At 48.8% G+C, this 17,717-nt stretch overlaps 1 protein-coding gene across 10 annotated transcripts in view; it reads right to left on the bottom strand.

The window, feature by feature from the left end:
* The window catches only part of BCORL1 (BCL6 corepressor like 1), a 67,395-nt gene that overhangs the window by 27,047 nt on the left and 22,631 nt on the right, over positions 1-17,717 (bottom strand). For all 10 annotated transcript variants that reach the window (XM_079123332.1, XM_079123328.1, XM_079123329.1 and 7 more), the window contains 5 exons: positions 12,713-12,803; positions 9,165-12,428; positions 4,386-4,551; positions 3,216-3,296; positions 897-1,286 (listed from right to left, as the gene is read on the bottom strand). In XM_079123332.1, coding sequence (XP_078979458.1) covers positions 897-1,286; positions 3,216-3,296; positions 4,386-4,551; positions 9,165-12,428; positions 12,713-12,803 — 3,992 coding nt within the window. The remainder of the gene's footprint in view (positions 1-896; positions 1,287-3,215; positions 3,297-4,385; positions 4,552-9,164; positions 12,429-12,712; positions 12,804-17,717) is intronic.

A 17,717-nucleotide genomic window follows, 5' to 3' on the forward strand; every position in this document is an offset into this window, starting at 1 on the left:
CAGGAGGATCGGAAGTTCAAGGCCAGCCTGAGAAACTTAGCAAGGCCATGTCTCAAAAAAAAAAAAAAAAAAAAAAGGACTGGGGATGTGGCTCAGAAGTAAAGCACCCCTGGGTTCTATCCCCAGTGCAAAAAAGAAAGAAACGAAATCCACCACAGGAATGAGTCTGAATAGTATTTAGTGGAGCACTCCAATATTAGCTTGTGTGACAGTCTGTACCTCCATGAGCATATTTTTTAGCATCTGGCATGGCCAAAGAACACTTGGTTTTCTCTTTGGACTGCCTACTTTCCCAACTCACATCCTACAAAAAAAGATACCGCCTTGGGCCACCTCAAAGTTTCACTCCACCTCTGAATAACCTTTGTGGTTTTAACTGAGAAAGCAAAGTTATATCCACTTCTACTTGAAGTTCTTCTGTTCATCTGAGGGAACCACTGTACTTTAGTTTAGGGAATGGAGGCATCTCAGGAAAGATGGTCAGTGCCCTCTTTCTTCTTGATTCCAAGATTCTAGGAAAGAACCTGTCTTCCTCAAACACCACTCCCCCAAGTCAACCAGAGAACTCTTTGGTATGGTGTTGGCCCATGCCAAGGATGTCACAGTGGCCTGGCCCACAGGTTCAGATGACTATGGGAAACTGGAGGGCTTAGGCCTTCATGTCCTCAACGCACCTGTGGGCCAGTCAGAACTTATTCAATCTCAACCCAAAGTCGACAGCTTGGGGCTAGATTTGAGTGACCTCCTTTGGTAGTTAGAGATCATAGCACTAGGTTTCTATAGGTCCCGAGGCCTTGGGCTGGTGTAGAGCAGGCAGAGGTGGAAACACGAGGATGCCCCAGGGTTCCCAGAAGCCAACCCCACTGTGGGGACAGCAGCCCCCCAGTCAGCCTTACCTGCTCTCCCTTTCCGCTGCTGCTCTTCTTCTTGCTCAGTCAGGTACTCCCCAGTCTGATATTTTCGGCTCTTCTGCCGTCTCCGTTTCTTCCTCTTCACCAGGCCCTCCTCCTCATCTTCCTCCTCCTCCTCATTGGTGTCCCACATTTGCCGGGCAGCCTCTGTCCTCCAGGGCATCTCTCGGGCTCGCCACAGGTGCCTACGGCCCTGGCTCAGCAGAGTCTTGTCCTGGGCATGATGACTGCGATACTGAGTGTCCCGCTGGGTCTTTCTCACCTTTCGACGCTTAGCTGGGGTGGGGGCCACCTCCTCCTCTTCTTCTGTGGGAAAGACTTCCTGGCTTCCCATGTCATTTTCTGCCATACCAGTAAAGGAGCTACAGATGCTTCCTGTGGATGGGACATACAGAGGACAGTCAGGTACCTCTTCAAACGACTAAGTATGATGTTGACATGAGTGCCCTAGACTTGGGAGTTTGAAGTTCTGGTTCAAGTTCTGGCTCTGCCATTTATTAGTTGAACACTTTGGGAAAGTTCCTTCTGTTTCCTCAACTATAAAAAGGGAACACTATTCTCTCTTTGCTGACCCCACAGGGCTGTTCTGGGGTTTGAATGAGATCTCTTGCTGGTGTTTTACAGAGTCCAGCATATCATACAACTATCAAGTATTAAGCACACACACCTTTACTCATCCACAGTGCTGTGTCACTTGAATTGACTTCACAAACTCTTGCTTCCTGCTTATAAGGTGCCAAGCATTGTGTGAAGGGCAAGAGAGAGCTACAGGTCCCCACTGATTGGGAAATGGGGGCTGAGTAGAGGGTGAAGGAGGACAACTGGAAGCACCCCCTGCTCAGTCTGTGGCCCCACCAATCTCACTGACAGAGCCACCCTGGACAAGCAGACCACCATAAAAGAAGTCTCAGGAAAAGCAAAGCAAGGAGTCCCTTTCCTGTGACAAATGTAATGTAGCAAGGCTCTCTTCCCTTAAGCTGACCCCACCTCCCAGCAAGCTGCCAAGAGTTCAGGGGTGGGGCTTTCTCCCAGGCCTCTCCCCCCACACAACACTCCTCCCTTTGCTTACAGCCACCCCAGGATGGATGGTACCTTCTGGTCCTTCTGGGCCACATTGCCAAGAGGCCATTTTCTCTACTCACTCTTTCCTTCAACTCTGCTAACAACAAAAGTGCAGTCTTAAATTGGCCTGGTTTCGCACTACAGGAGATCTGACACCTTCTTGGGAAGCAACTGTGAGACTCTACCATCTTTCTCTCAAGGCCCAGCTGTTAACTTGACAGTCCCAGGACCCCAGCAAGGGCAGTAGAAGAAAGAAATGGTTCAAGAGGAACAGAGTTGACCTTGACCCAAGTTTCAAGTGGTTCACAGTGCTTAAGACAACAGCTCTCCAGTAAACTTTCCATTATATGGACCAGGCAGGGAACCAAAGTGTTCTGGTTAATCTAATATTCTGGTTAATACAGCATCACCACAGAAATCATACAGGGATCCCCAATTTTCAAAGAATCAAATACGCTACAATGTGTTTAACATGAAAATGGGACTAGCAGTAATGTAATCGCTCTCTGATGAATCAGAGGGTATTCTGGGATTGCGTGAGACCTCCAGACCATCATTATAAGCCCCAATTACCTCCGTGCTCACCATGTGCTGAGGTGTTCTTTAACAGAATGTCAGACCATTGAGTTTACAGTGTGCCCTGCTTCCCCATTCCATCCAATTTGCATGGAAATCTGGGTGAAGCGGGGAAGCAGGGCAACCATCTCCGGCCCTGTGTACCAACATGGAGCCAGCAGAAGAGAGTACAGGCTGGGAAGGATTCTTTATTAGACCCTGGGGATTGACCAACACAAATTCAGGGTACCAAAAGTGATTATGAAGACCCTGACAACTCAATGGCCTTTCCAATTTTGATGATGCCTGTCACATCAGGTAATAAGACCCAGGTCCAAAGGTTATATGTCTGTACCGAAGATGAGGCCCAATAATCATGAGATGCCAAAGCTGAGTAGAATCAGCTTTTCTGCGTGGCACAGGCCTTTCTCCTCTTTCCGCCCTTGGCTCCCCAAAACAGATGTCATCCCTGCTCTGAAAAGCTAAGCGAATAGTCCTAAAACCATGGGCAGTGCTTCCTGACTCTATCCAGGGCTCTCTTGTGTCTCCAAGGAACCTGGCATTTTAGCCCAGTGAAGCAAATTCCCAACTTTCCACCTGGGTCAATGGCAAAAATCACTCAACCAGATGTCTACCTCTCTGTTCACAGAAGATGCCAAGATGGACCACAACCTTGGTCTCACTCACCAGACTGACTGCGTGTTCGGGTGCTCAGAACCACTGGGATGAAATCACGAAAACTGCTCTTTGCTTTCTTCTCCAAGGAACCTGGAGTTAAGTGTGGTTTCGGGGCAGAGGCAGAAACATCATAGTCAGAATCTAAAACTTGAAAAACCCACCTAAGAAGCTCAGGTGGGAAAATCAAGGTGGAGGTTCATATTGACCTTACGGTTACCCAGGGCTATCCCTATTAGCTCCCCTTACACTGCTATCACATACCTATCTCTTTTAAGGAAGGAGTTTTTCCCAGTAGTTTTTGAAAGTGGAGTTATGTCATTTTTGCTGATACCAAAAAAGGCAGTGCACACAATCAATTCAACAGCATGCCAGAAAGAAGACGCAGCTGTCCCTATGACTTGAAGACTCTGCACCTCCAGTAAGTTATAACTGAGCTGGACCACTCCCCAGAGAAGGGCAACCTTGATGAACCATAAAGCACTGAGTGAGGTGGGAAGACAGGAGCAGGGGGCGGTCAACCGAAGAAAGCTGCTGTATAAGAGCAGCCTAGAAGAGGCAGGTCATGTCAGATGGACAAGGCCATGAAAAGGGACTGCTGTGGTCACGAATGCCTGGGCGACTCTCCCTGACCATCTATGACAGAGCACACAGATCTCGTACACACTTCCCCCACCCCCAAACATCCTGTGTGTCCATAAATGATAATGAAGGCTTAGGATGTCTCTAAACCCTTCCAGCTAGTGAGCTAGCAATTGGTTTCTATCTTTGTAAAATGGAAGTTTTCCAATATACCCAAAGGTAGAGAGAACAGTATGATGAACCCCAATTCTGCTGTCTAATGGGGGTTCTAATAATTTTGTCCAAATCTTCCTAAGCCTGTTTCTTCCTCAAGCCTAGACACACTGCAGAGAAATGGGCTGGCTACTCTGCTATAGGACTGCCATCTGTTTGTCTGCAAATCACTTCCTTGGGCCTTTGGAATGTGCTGATTTTTAATGTGAGGGGCAGAAAACACCCCTTCTCCCTCCCCTCTCATCTTTGATGTCAGAGATATCAATTATATCTCTATCCCATAGTAAAGGTTCACTCTTCCAGTCTCTGAGTTCCTTCTCCCCTACCAACATGCCACAGGGCTCCCTCTGCAGACCAGCCCAGAAAGCTGGGGCCTCTGGGGCCTACCTTCCTCATGGCCATCAGCTCGTTTTCCTGGAGACTGGGACTCTGGCTTTGTTGGCTTCCGGTGCTTGTGCTTTCCCCTGACTCCATTGTGCTCTTTTCCTGAATCTGAAGCCCCCCTGGGGCTTTTCTTGGTGGGTTCCTGGGGGTCACTGGGAGGCTTCCGGCACTGTAAAGAGGTAGAGAGAGTCAGGTCTGAGGTCAGTTTTGCTTAAGAAAGTTCTCCCAGGGTTGAGCCAAGCACCCATTTCTGACACACGAACATGAGCTGCCCAGGGTGGGGGTGGGCAGGGGACAGGGACCCCAGTGGGCTACAGAGGCTCTCCTTGACTGAATCTAGTGCTCTTGCTGGTCCCCATAGGCATCCACACCCCATCACTTTAAAGAGTTCTACAGAATCGGTGCTGACAAGCCACTGAACACACACCCAACGTCATTTTAAAAGGTGCAAAGTCAGGTCCCATATTCTCTATACCCAAACACCAATGGAATGATGGGCATTAAACAAAAATTCCTCTTCTGCAAGCTGGGTGACTACATTGTTCAGACAACATTGTGTATGGTATTGACACCAATGACTGAAAATAATTCTCAATAAGGGCCAAGTCAAGAGAAACTGTCTATTTTCATGTGAGAATTAATACCAGAAAACAGATTCAACTAAAGCAAGAACATGGCACAGGAGAAATTCCCATTTTCCCATAATTTCTGAAACAATTTTAAGATCCAGGCCTGTTTAATAATGCCACTTTATACTCAGCAGCACTTTCAACCTTGCAAAAGGCTCTCATGTCTATGATCTAATTTTATCTTCCCAAGGACACTGACAGAAGAAGCTATCCCCAGTGAGCAGATGAGGAAACTGAGGCTTCAAGATTAGAGGTTAAATGACTTTTCTAGGGCGACACACAGCCCAGTGTGGACTCACTGCCATGTAGCAGGCCACCTTGTGAGTTGGCTCAGTTGTGCTTGCAGTGAAAAAGATGAGGAGCTGGGACTAAGACCTGCTGGGATTGAGACCCAGGGCTTCTGGCCCCCACCTGGGCTCCTCACATCAGCTCTCACTGCTCACTTCCTCAGTTGCTTTTGTTCAGCCCCAACTCCCACCTATTTCTGGGACATTGCACATGCACCATGGCTGTCCTTACATGCTACAGTGACACTCTTAGTCTAATAGTCAGATTCTTATAAACTGACATTTCTGTGTGCCACTAACCAAGAAATAGGGCATGAGGCACAGTGGCACACACCTGTAATCTTAGTGACTCAAGAGACTAGAGTAGAAGGATCACAAGTTCAAGGCCAGCCTCAGGAACTTAGCAAGACCCTGTCTCAACATAAAAAAATAAAAGGATTGGGGACATAGTTCAGTGGTTCAATCTCCAGTACCCGCTCCCAAAAAAAAGAAGAAAGGAAAAAGAAAGAGGGGGGAGGAAAGGAAGGAAGGGAGAGAGAGAGAGAGAGAAAATAGGGCATGTAGGGAATACAGAATAAGCACGTCATTTGAAAAATGAAAGAAGTTTTAGGAGGAAAAGAAGAGTTTTCACCCTGAGCAGATCTGTCTCACCTTCTAGAAGTTTATCATCATCTAGCTCTAGCTAAGGGGACAGCATATATCTTACTGAGAAAGTATTTGGGGTGTGTCTCAATTCTCCAGGCACAGGGAATCCCCAATATCCATCAGATTCCAAGAACGCCCCCATCCCACGAACTTGTCCTGCTTCTTAAAATTCAGCAGAGGGCTGAGCTTGAAATTCAAGTTCAGTTTTTCCCTTTGCTTGCTGCTAGTTCCTACAAACCCAAGTGTTAGGAGAAGAATTGGGAAGGAAAGACAAAGATGGGGAACAGCTGCTTAAAATCTGACCTTCAGGTATGGTTGGGGAAAAACTATTTAAAGTCAGGGGGAATAAAGTTAAATGCACATAAATTTGAACATGTCCTATTTATTTCTGAATATCATTTTTAGCTGGCTCTTTCAGTACAGATCATTAACTTTTACTTCCTAAGATAGACAAAAACAAGTAAAACAGAACATCTAGAAAGGATTTCTGCCTGTACCTTGTGCAAGGGAAGCAGTGAAAGTAAAAATACATTGTGCACTCCAACTTAGGGGAAAAGTCAGGAGGACAGTAAGATCACATAAGATGAATGTTCCGGTTAACAGAGTTTTGAAATATTTTCCAAAGAATTTTCCAAAGAATGAGAAGACAGTAAAATAAACCAGTATCAAATGAGGCACAACTCTCTTTGCTGATGATCCAGAAGGCCCTTGAGGATTTGAGAGATGCTGGGCAGGTGATACAGGCATAGCAGACCATCCTCTTGGCCATCCCCTGAAAGGAGCTGTTTCAAATTAATGCCAGATCTTAGTTTGCTTACCAATGGCTTCTTTCTCAGCAAAAATGAAACAAAAGAAAGATTTAAGCTATTTGCTCTCCTGAAAAATAGACATTTTGTAAATGGTCACAGACAGTTGGAAAGGGGTGCTTTCTGTTCACCCTGCAATCCTGTAACTTTATTCTCTGCCCTCAGCATTTGTCAGTGGGCCACTGAACAGTTCATCTCATATAAGAAGGGGTGTACCTGCCTGTCATTGAGTCATGGGCAACATGTAAGCTCTATGAGAGCAGAGAATATGTCTATTTTGTTTGTTAATACTAACAACAGTAGCCACCAATATTACCTGAGTGCTTACTATGTTACAGGTACTGTTTTTTTATTGCAGGACTGAGGATCAAACTCAGGGTCTCATACGTGCTAGGCAAGTGGTCTACCACTTAGCTACATACCCAGCATGGGTACTGTTTTAAGCACTTGTGTTATCACCTCATTTAATCTTTTCTTAACAGCTTTGAGATATATCATATAACTCACTTATTTATGTGTATAATTGAATTTTTTTCAGCTTAGTTACAGAATTTTATAACCATCACCACTTACACCTAGTTCTGGAACTTTCTCATCACCCTGAATGGAAACCCCAATCCATTAATCAGTTACACCCCCAATTCCCCATTCTTCCCCAGCACTGGGCAACCACTAATCTATTTTCTATCTCTATGGATTTTGCCTATTCTGAATATTCCATATCATTATCTCATTTAATCTTCACAACAACCCTAATAATACTATTGACTCATTGCACAGATGAGGAAACTGAAGGTCAGTCTTAACCAATATCACATAGCTGGGAAGAGGTGAGGCCAAAATTCAAACTCAGGCTCTGTATCTGGCCTCAGAGGGCACATTCTTCACCAATCTATTAGAGTATCCCCTAAAGATGTATTCCCACTGTCTGTGAAGAACTGACCTATGATAGTCATTCAACACTCATAAACATTCAAACACTCATTAAACATTCAGTAAACTGATTCCAAATAAAGAGAGCAGAAGACAGTGTGGCATAGCTGAAGAAGAACATGGACTCTGGGGCCAAAAATACCAGAGTTTGAGTTCTAGTTCTGCCATAAAGTAGTAGCTGCAGTAATTTACTTGTAAATTTAGTGTAGCATTCACCTCAGAGGGTTGTTGGAAGGATTAAATTAGAAAACACTTGGTATATAATGAGAGTTCAAGAGGAACGACTCGAATGACAAAAATTATTATTATCATTATTGTTAGTACCTCCAACAAGGGAAGACTGCAGTTAGCCTAATCAAATGTTATACACCTTACTACATTAGGATCTATGTTTCTACTTTGTCTCTGACATAGAGGGGGTGGATGTGAGATCACTGAGGAAAACCCACCCAATCTCCATTCCAGGGGTCCCTAGGAGTCTATGTGTAGGCTTTGGGGAGGGGGTGGGTCTATGAACCCCCTGAAATCATTGGCAAAGTCCTGAGGTCCTATTTCTGGGGACAAGGTCCACTGCTCTTATCAACTTCTCAAAGCAGTCTATGGTCTAAAATTGACTAAGAACTGGTGCCATCAATAAATTCATGGTGCCCTGACTAGAAATCTGTCCCTTAGTGTATATCAACATCCAATCTGAAGGCTTATTAATACAACTTCAAATTGCTCCACATGTAGAATGAAATCTGTCCTCAACTGTTTTAAGAATCTCCTTGGATCACCAGTGGCCTCTGGATCTCCTCCAGAGAACCCAAGGACTCAAGTCAAGAGATCCTGGTCCACCTTTTTGCCTAGAAGTCTGCTTCTTCCCACAGCATCTGCCTTGCTCACCAACTAACTTCTCAACATGCCAAAACCCAAAGCTGCCACCTCAAGCTTAAAAGGGATAGCAAACCAGTGGATTAGCATGGAAGCCAAATGGGCTCTGACCCCACATGACTCCAAGCAAATCCTAAGCAGGCTCCCTGAGGGCACAAAGAACAGCCCTGTAAAAGGCCCTTTCCCTCCCTGGGCCCCCAGTTCTCGAGGCCAGTAGTCAGTCTTCTTGTCAAAGGACAAGGAAGAATGGTCATTCAGGGAAAAGCCTTGTCAGTAATTGGGCTCCCTCATCAATACCTTCTTCTGCTTGCCAACCTCGTTTGGGACAACAGCTTCCCTAGCCCCTGGGATGGAATCATTCCTACCTCCCACAAAATACAAGCCTGCCCTGCCCCAGACAAAAACACCATGTAAAGACAACATGACTTAGAAAGGGGACAGCGGGAAATTATCCCCTTTACCAAAGTGCTCCAATCACCACAGTTCACACAGCCACTCAGGAACACGGTGCCATGGGGTAGGAATCAAATGCAGTTGAGATCTGCAGAGCGAAGCAGACTGGCAGGGTCCTGGCCCACCCTTGACTTGAGCCTGGCCACTGGCACTTACCTTGGATCCCAGAGAACTCCGAACTGTGGGCTTGGCTTGTGGCTGCTGCTGCTGCTCCTCGCCTTCCTTCTCTTTGCCACACTTCATCTTCTTTGGTGGCAGAGATTCTGGCACTTCATCTGGCTGCCACTTGTTCTTGCAAGCAAAGACCCCAACACTTTCCCGTTTCACTCGAGCCTGCCCGGCCTTAGGCCGTGCTTCAGCCTGGCCCCGCTGGGGAGGTGCTGGAAGGCTATCGGCCCGGAAGCAGGTGGCTAGATTGAAGACCACATCACCATCCACCTCCTCCATTTTCACCCGCCCTAGATCCACCTGGCTTCCAAGCTGCGAAAGCTCTGTGCTGGAGCCCCTCTTGCTGCCCGGTACCACATCCAAGATGAGCTCCTGGGGGTGGCCGTCATGAGGTAGCAAAGGCAGCTCGGGCATGTTGCGCAGGTTCTGGGGGGCGGCCAGGACCAGCTCGTGGGACATGTAGGTGGCCAGCACTTGGTTCTTAGGCTTCGTGTCTCCTGCCAGCTTCAAGCCACAAGCCGCCTGGGGGCCTTCCATCTTAGGAGTGCTATCAGAGCAGAGGTGGCTCTCTGATTCCTCAGTCCCCTGATTTACTCTAATGTCCCCACTACTAGACTGAACAGACAGTGCCAGGGTCCCTGTCTGAGGACTGAGAGTCAGAAGGACAGGGTTAACTTGTTCTTCATAAGGCTTGGCAGCAATCCGGCAAGTTTTGTTTTTTGTGACAGTGTCCTGCTCTGGAGCAAAAGGACCCCCAGGCCGTGGCTGCCCCTCGGGAAGTCCATGCACAGTTTCACTGGAGCCAAGAGATGGCACACCAGAAAACTCAGAAACAACGCTGGTGGGCCTGATTGGCACTCCCTGACTGGGGGTCAGCTGCCCGGCACTGGAAATGCCAATGGAAAGCAGAGATGCCTGGTGGTATGGTGACCAGCCAACAGGCAGGACCTGAGTGCTGGTGGGTTTCCCATTGACTGAACACCGTGGATAAATATTTGCCGGCCCTGTAGGTTTCCACAAAGAGAGCTCCTTGGTTTGGCACCCTGGCAGCCCAGGGGCAATGCGGGCTGGGGTATAACGTGTTTTGACTGTGCTTGGCTGTCCCTCAGCACCAGACTGGCTGCCCTTCTTACCACATGTGGCACCAGTGCTCTTGGGCTCTCCTTGATCAATAATGGAGATGGGCTCTTGCTTGGGGAGATGGCGGGGGTCTCGATTGAGACCCAAGTTCGGGTCTTTGTTCAGCAGCAGGGATGCAGGCACTGGGTTGGCCACTCCCACATAGGTGCCAGGAATGGTGCTGATCAGCGCAGTTGAGTTTTTTACCCAGGTGCTTGGGTCACCATTCCTCACGATCTCAGGAAAGATGACGAAGGGTGAGGAAGTGGAGCCCAAGCAGGAGGTGACATTGCTGCCAGCAGCCTGGGTTGTGCGCTGAGACCTAGACAGGACTGTGGAGAGGAGGGCCTTGCTGCTGGTGTGCACAGGGGTCAACACGGGCATGGGAGGTGTTTTGCGCTGGTTCGGCAATGGAAGTTTCTGACGGTTGGACTTGGAGGAGAGGTCAAGGGGCATCTCACTGCACTCGGGCGGAGAGGCCATCTCTCGCTCCAGCTGTGGAGGCGACTTGAGGGGAGAGAAGGTAACGGAAGTCCCTTCTGTTTGTTGCTCAGTGCCACCTGACATCTTGGCAGGGTGTGGTGGGGCTGAGCTCCCGCTGGGGGCTGGCAGCAAAGGCTGTGGAGTTGGAAGCACCTTGGCAGAAGCAGTGGCAAGGGAGGTATCTGCCAAAGGCCCAGGGGCCCCATCAGATGCAGGCTGGGTGGTGGTACTGCCAGATGGGGAAGTGCAGGGGAGCCTATTCACCTCCAGAGAGACCAGCTTAGAATCCGAAGTCAGAGGCCGGGCCACAGAGAATGCATATGGGTAGGACCGGAGCTCTGGGGAGGCCAGCACGCCTGGGAGACACCTGTCCTGCAGGTAGGACGGCAGGACAGGGAGCGTAAGAGTGGACGAGACCCCCAGGGTAGTTGGCAGTGTGGCCACACTAAGCGGTTGCCCACAGCTTGGAGGTGGGATGTATACTAGCGGCTGGCTCGGGGTCAGCACTGTCCCTGGCTGAAAGGACAGGGGGACTTTTTGCATAGCTGGTGCCTGAGCTGCAGGAAAACACACTCGACTCAAACTGAAGGAGGCCGGGATGGGTGCCGAGGTGGGGATGGCAGTTGGTGTGGCAGCCGGCATGGGCGTGGGGGCTGGAGTGAAGATTGGGGCCGGAGTGGGTGCAGGCACTGGTGTAGGAGCAAAGGCAGGAATAAGGGTAGGGGTAGAAGGCGGGCCGGAGGATGGGGCTGGGGTGGGCATCGGCACAGATGGAGGGGCAGGGGCTGCTGGAGGCGTGGATGCTGGCATGGGAGCCAGAACTGGAGTGGGGACAGGAGCAAGGACCAAGGTGGGAGCTGAAGGAGGCACAGGAGCCTGAATCAGAGCCAAGGGTGGTGCTGAAACTGGGACCGAGAGAGGAGTAGGAGCAGGAGCCGACAGGGGAACCGGGCCTGAGGGGGGAGCAGATGCTGGTACAGGCACCAAGACTGAGGCCGAGACAGAAAGAGGGTTCGAATCAGAAATGAGAGTGGGCACTGAGGGTGGCGCTGGAGCCAGAGCTGGGACTGGCGCTAGGGGAGGGGAAGGAGCCGGAACGGAGGTGGCAACTTGAACCGGTACTAGTCCAGAATGGGGTACCGGGGCTGGAACGGAGAGGGGAACCTGGAATGGATCTGGAACAGATGGGGGGACAGAGGCCGAACCAGGTGCAGGACAGATAGGGGCCGGCAGTGGACTGAAGTTAGTGGTAACCAGAGGCAGGGTCCCCTCCACGGGGACTCCAGTTCCCAGAGTTGCCAAAATGAAAGTGTTCTTGTCTCCAACACCGTGCCGAGAGTCCAAGGCCTTTACGCCAGCTGGTGAGCAGTCAACCTGTTTGCTCATTTGGGTGCAGAGGGGAGTCCAGGAGCAGTCAGCCCTGTTATTGCCAGCCTCTGCGCTGTCAGGAGTGGGCAGCTTAAGCCCGTCTCCGGGGCTGCTCAGTGGCACCAGGAGGCCCTCAGCCTCTGTTGCATTCCCAGCATAGTCCATTTTTGGCTGGGGATCATCAGGCTGGTCTTCTGGCTTGTGTCCAAGTTTTTCTGTCGCACTACCATCTGGGTCTGCCCCCCGGGCATTGCTGCCACTTCCAACTGCTGTGAGCTCCACCTGCAATGATAGAACAGCATGTCCATCTTAGCAAGCTCCCTATGGTTGGTGCAAGTGTCCTGAGGCCCCTGAGAGGCAACTTCTGCTCCTCTCTGCTACTCAACCAAGTAGGTCTTGGCAGAAGCCAGGGGCAGCTGGCCAATCTCTGTCCCACCTATAGCAACTCCCAGGATATACCCTGTTCCTTCCTGCTCCCCTTCTTGGGATAGCAAGCTGGGCATACTGCCAGGCAGCTCAGTTCCAACCTTTTGCCGGATGGTGTATGGCACCACATAGCCCCTTACCTTGGAAAAACTGCTGCTGACACAAAACTCCTGAGACCCAAAGTGCTGGCAGTCACCTGTCGTGGACTCCTCATCAGAAAGAGGTGCTCTTCTGGCATGGGAGACAAAACCAGAGAGGGACAAGAGGCTCAGTCTTGGAGCCACCACTTCTTACCCAGAAGGTTCTATGCCTGCCTGAGTTCCCATAAAACCTTCCTGTCTCACTTCCCGTGGTGGCTTAAGGGCCACTGCAAGTAATGCGGAGGGGAGGGGGTGCGCGTCCAGGATGCAAAGTAGAATCTCCACACTCAACTTTGCAAGTTCCTACAAAGGAGTCCAGTCTGACTAGACTCCCCACTTTGGGCTGCTTATCCTATTTTCTAGGGCTCTTGCCAGGAATGTGGAGTATCTCCAACTTTCACCTTTTCCCTAGAGCTTACCAGTCAAGGTGACCATCCGGGATATACGGACACTGCCCAAAGGGGAGAGAGATGTGAGTCACTGCAGGCCTCAAAAGGCATGTTTTTCTTTCACATATGATCTTATTTCAAGACTATAAGGGAAGCTGGCTGAAGATACCAAATAGATAATCCTTTTCTAAAACAAATCCCCACCCCCATCATGTTTGCAGGTCCAGTCTAAATCTGAATCATCACCTGCTCACCTGATGAACCTGCCTAGAGCCAATACTCATTTACCAGCAAGTGCAATGATACTGATTCAAGGCCACCAGATCACTGGGTGCTGAGAGGCACTTTAAGGACACTACTTCTTTTCCTCTAGGGTTCTGCCCAGCTCTAGCCAGTGCCCTCCCTTCTCTCCTTCTTCTACTCACAGCCTACCCCCCATCCCCTGGCAACCCCCTACTCTCCCTTCAACCTCTCAGCACCAACACATTCTCTCCCATCCCAACAGGAGGCTCTCAAGACCACAGATCCCAAGTTCAGCTTGGTATACTCCAGGGGAAGGGCTCAAGGCCAGAGAGCTGGGTCCTGAAGGAGGAAAACTCAACTGTACCCCCACCAGCTCATTATGTTTTTTCCAATTTTCAGGTAAGAATCTAAGAAAATGGTACATCCTGACAGGGTTGCGGGGGAGGATCAGACTGGAAAGGTGAAGTTGAAGAGAAGACAAATGCCCAAAGTTTGGTATAACACTGAGAACATACTACCCCTGCCCTACGGAGGACAACTGGGGCAGAAGCCTGGGTGGGTGTGGCCAAGGAGGAGGGCTGGTCAAAGAATAAAGCCCCAACATAAATGTCGCAGCTGGGTGGACAAAGCATAGGACTGCTCTGCATGCCCCTGGGGAAATGACCACATTTGGGTTCATACCTCTTCTTTGGAGCTTCACTTGAGCTCCAAGACAGGCCTTGTAGAAGCCAGCCCCCACTTCATCAGACACCCTAGCCAAAGGGCAGTCAGGGCGCCTGCAGCCAACCCCAACAAGAAGGGGGACTGTCCTGCTAATAAATCCCTCCCACCCACTGCAACAGGGGCTCCCAAATTGTACCTGGGGCAAGAGAAGCAAAAAAGGCAAGGGGGATCACCGCAGGCCTCTCCCCATCTTTTCAGGGCTCCAGAAAGGGCTAATCGAGGGGGAAAGGCTTGTCCCCTTTAAAAGGCCGCTAGGCTGGCAGAAGTGGGAGGGTTCCACTGCTGGAAATGACTGTTGGTAACAAACAGAAATGATTTTAAGGCAAGGGCTTTTGAGGCAGTCCGGGGAGTCTTGAGGAAGGGGAGGAAGGGAGGGCCTGAGGGAAAGGGAAAACATATTTTCACAGCAACTCCTGAGAGACCAGAAAAGCAAGACCTATACCCAGCCTTGGGCCAGGGGAAGCATGTTCCAACTAGACTTGCCAGGGATGACTTGGGGGGAGGATGTTGGTGGTGGCGAGGGGAAACTAGCAGCAGCCCCCCTTCGCCAACCCCACAAGGGAAGGCACCATTTATTTACATTCTTTCCCCTCCTGACCATACAAAGGGGAGCAATCTACATGTTCACCCCCCTTGCTGGGCTCCCACCCCGCCTGAAATCACACTTGAAAGCAGAAACCCCACTCTCACTAGCAAGCAGCCAGCAGAGAACTGAAAAGCCAGGACTAGAAGCTGAGAAAGTAGCAGTGGCAGCAGAAGCAGCCATACCCACCCGAGTGCTGGCCCCCAAGGCTCTGGGAAAATGTTGCATGGCCACAGCTCTAGTCCTCTTGAGGAGAGGGGAGTGCAAAGCTGAGTGAACGTTTGAACTTTTCCATTGAGAGATGAACCTGGTTTATAGGGGATGGGGTCCTGGGATGAGCTAGGTTAACTGAGCCAGGTTAAGAGGATGCAGGTGAGTGGGAAGCAGGAGTCAAAGAAGCCTTTAGTCAGAACTGACAATCAATCCTCCTGTTTCTTCCCACCAGAGGACACTGGGCTGGTATGCTCAAGGCTTTACTGAACTTCAGAAATGGCCATGACCTCTCAGGGCCATTTTCCTAATTCTTAGGGGGTAGCACCACTGTTGAACCAGATCTTTATCCATTCCTGTTGGACCTGGACTTCTCATAAGAGAAATGTACGACCCAGCAAGCCCGAGGCTCATTACTACCCAGACCCTGCAAACTTTCCCAGCCTCCAGTTTCACCACCCATCAAACACCACCTTCACTCCAGCCAGAGCCTTCTCCAAACACACTACCCTTTCTTATTGTTCCAGGGAAATATCAGTCCTCACCTCCAACTCCTACTCATCCCTCTAGCCTGGGTTCAGATGGCACTGCCTTCCCTTATTCCCCAGGAAGTTTGTCACTCTTGCATCTAGACTCCCATAGGACCAGTACAAGCCACTCTATAGCACTCACCATCAACACACCATGACTACTGGTTTGCTCTCGTTGTGTTAATAGATGTTTATTGAACGAAGGAATGAAGTAATGTTAGAAAGGAAGCAAGCAAGCAAGCAGATTTAGCTGGGGGTTTGACTATAGCTGGCCACATGGGGCCAGCAGAAAGCCCACGTCCCGTTCTCAGGTCTTCAACTGCAACTGGTGAAGCCATACAGGTTTCTACAGCATAACTTTGACAGTTAACCCTGAGGTGCAGTTTTATATCCCAAATTTCTAAGTTCTGCTTATCGAAAAGGGTGGAGGAAGATGGCTTTTTAATAAGGTGAGATCACATTTTGGAAATCAGGTGTAGCACAGTCTAGACTGTGGTGAGAAGGTGACAATAAAGGGTGGATGAGATCAGAAGGGACAACGCTTAAAAGGCCATCTTAACCACATGGCATATTTGGTAATTCAACATCCCAAGAAAGGTCCGTAAGAAGGGAAAATCAGATTTTCAGTCCACTTTCTGCTCCTTTCATGGTGGGGATGTACAGTGGACAGTGAATCAAGTTTCACTGTTTAGTATTCTTTTGTGGTACTGGGGATAGAACCCAGGAGTACTCTGTCACTGAACTATATTCCCCAGACCCCTTTTTTAAATTTTATTAAGAAAAATTAAGTGTCTCAGGCTGACCTTCAACTTGGGTTCCTCCTGCCTCAGCTGCCAGAATCACTAAGATTAGAGGCATGCACCACCACGTCTGGCTCTACTGGTTTTTTGAAGGCTCTGGTCCACATCTCTGCATCAAAGTAACAACTACTTTAAAAAGATCAACATAACCTGCCAGTAAATACTCACAGAAATCAACGAACGCCACCACCCTGCCTTGCCATAGATCATCTCTTACAGATTATCTAATAGCATACCTCATATGCAAGGAAAATACCTTTCTTCTGCTGCCTCTCAGAAGAATTCTGTCTTATTTTCCTTGGTCTTGACTTTTGGATTCTAAATTAAATTCCTTTTAAGTCCATCTCTAACTTATTCCTTGGTATGGAGAACATTAAGCTTACAGGCACTAATGGCTTAAGAAAATAAAAAGGGCTATTCTCCTAACTTTAACCTCAGACAAGTGCACACTTTTCCAGTTAGTAGCAGAAGAAAAAAGCAGATTAAAAACACAGTGCAGGTGGTGTGGCTCAGTGGTAGAGTGCATGCTTAGCATTCCAAGGCCCTGGGTTCCATCCCCAGCACCACAAAGAAGCAGATAAAAACAAAGACATTAATTCTTTTTTTTTTTTTTTAGTACCATGGATTGAACCTTGGGGTGCTTATTAACCACTGAGCCACATGCCTAGCCTTTTTATATTTTATTTAGAGACAGGGTTTCACTAAATTGCTTAGGTCCTCGCTAAGTTGCTGAGGCTGGCTTTCAACTTGCAATCCTCCTGCCTCAGCCTCCTGAGCTGCTGGGATTACAGGCGTGCACCACTAGGCTCAGAGACATTCTTTTTCCCCTCAAAATTACCAATACTCCCAGAATGGCCCTGAACACAAATACTTCTTAGATTCACCCAAGAAATGCCAGATCTTGAATCCCTGGACAAGTCTGTGTTCTAGGTGATTTATCTGATATATCTGAATTTAAAGCATCAGTGGATTGAAATGGCAGCAAAACACCACCAACTATGGAGGAGCCAAGCCTTCTCATAAAATGGAAGAGGTCTTACAGCTATCACAGATAGCTCTTTGGCCAAGGGTTAAAAAAGTCAAATATAAAATCTAAAGGTCATTTTGGGTGCCCTCGGTATGGGGCATGATCAGGCTACGCCAATCTTGGTCAACCAAATATTCTGATGAACAGAAAACTGAAAATACACAAGATCATTAACACTCGATTTTTAAAAATTTATTTTTGTATTTGTAGATGGACAGAGTGCCTTTATTTTATTTGTTTATTTTTATGTGGTGCTGAAGATCAAACCCAGTACCTCACACATGCTAGGCAAGCATTCTGCCACTGAGCTACAGCCCCAGCCCAGTAACACTCAATTTTGTGTTAAAAACATTCAGCAGTCTCACGGGACGTGGTGGCACATGCCTGTAACACCAGTGACTCTGGAGGTTGAGGGAAGAGGATCGCAAGTTCAAGGCCAGCCTCAGCAACTTAGAAAGGCCCCTAAGCAACCTAGTGAGACTCTGCCTCAAAATAAAAAA

This window comes from Sciurus vulgaris (assembly GCF_902686455.1).
Source record: "Sciurus vulgaris genome assembly, chromosome: X".
In the NCBI taxonomy this organism is placed as follows: domain Eukaryota; kingdom Metazoa; phylum Chordata; class Mammalia; order Rodentia; family Sciuridae; genus Sciurus; species Sciurus vulgaris.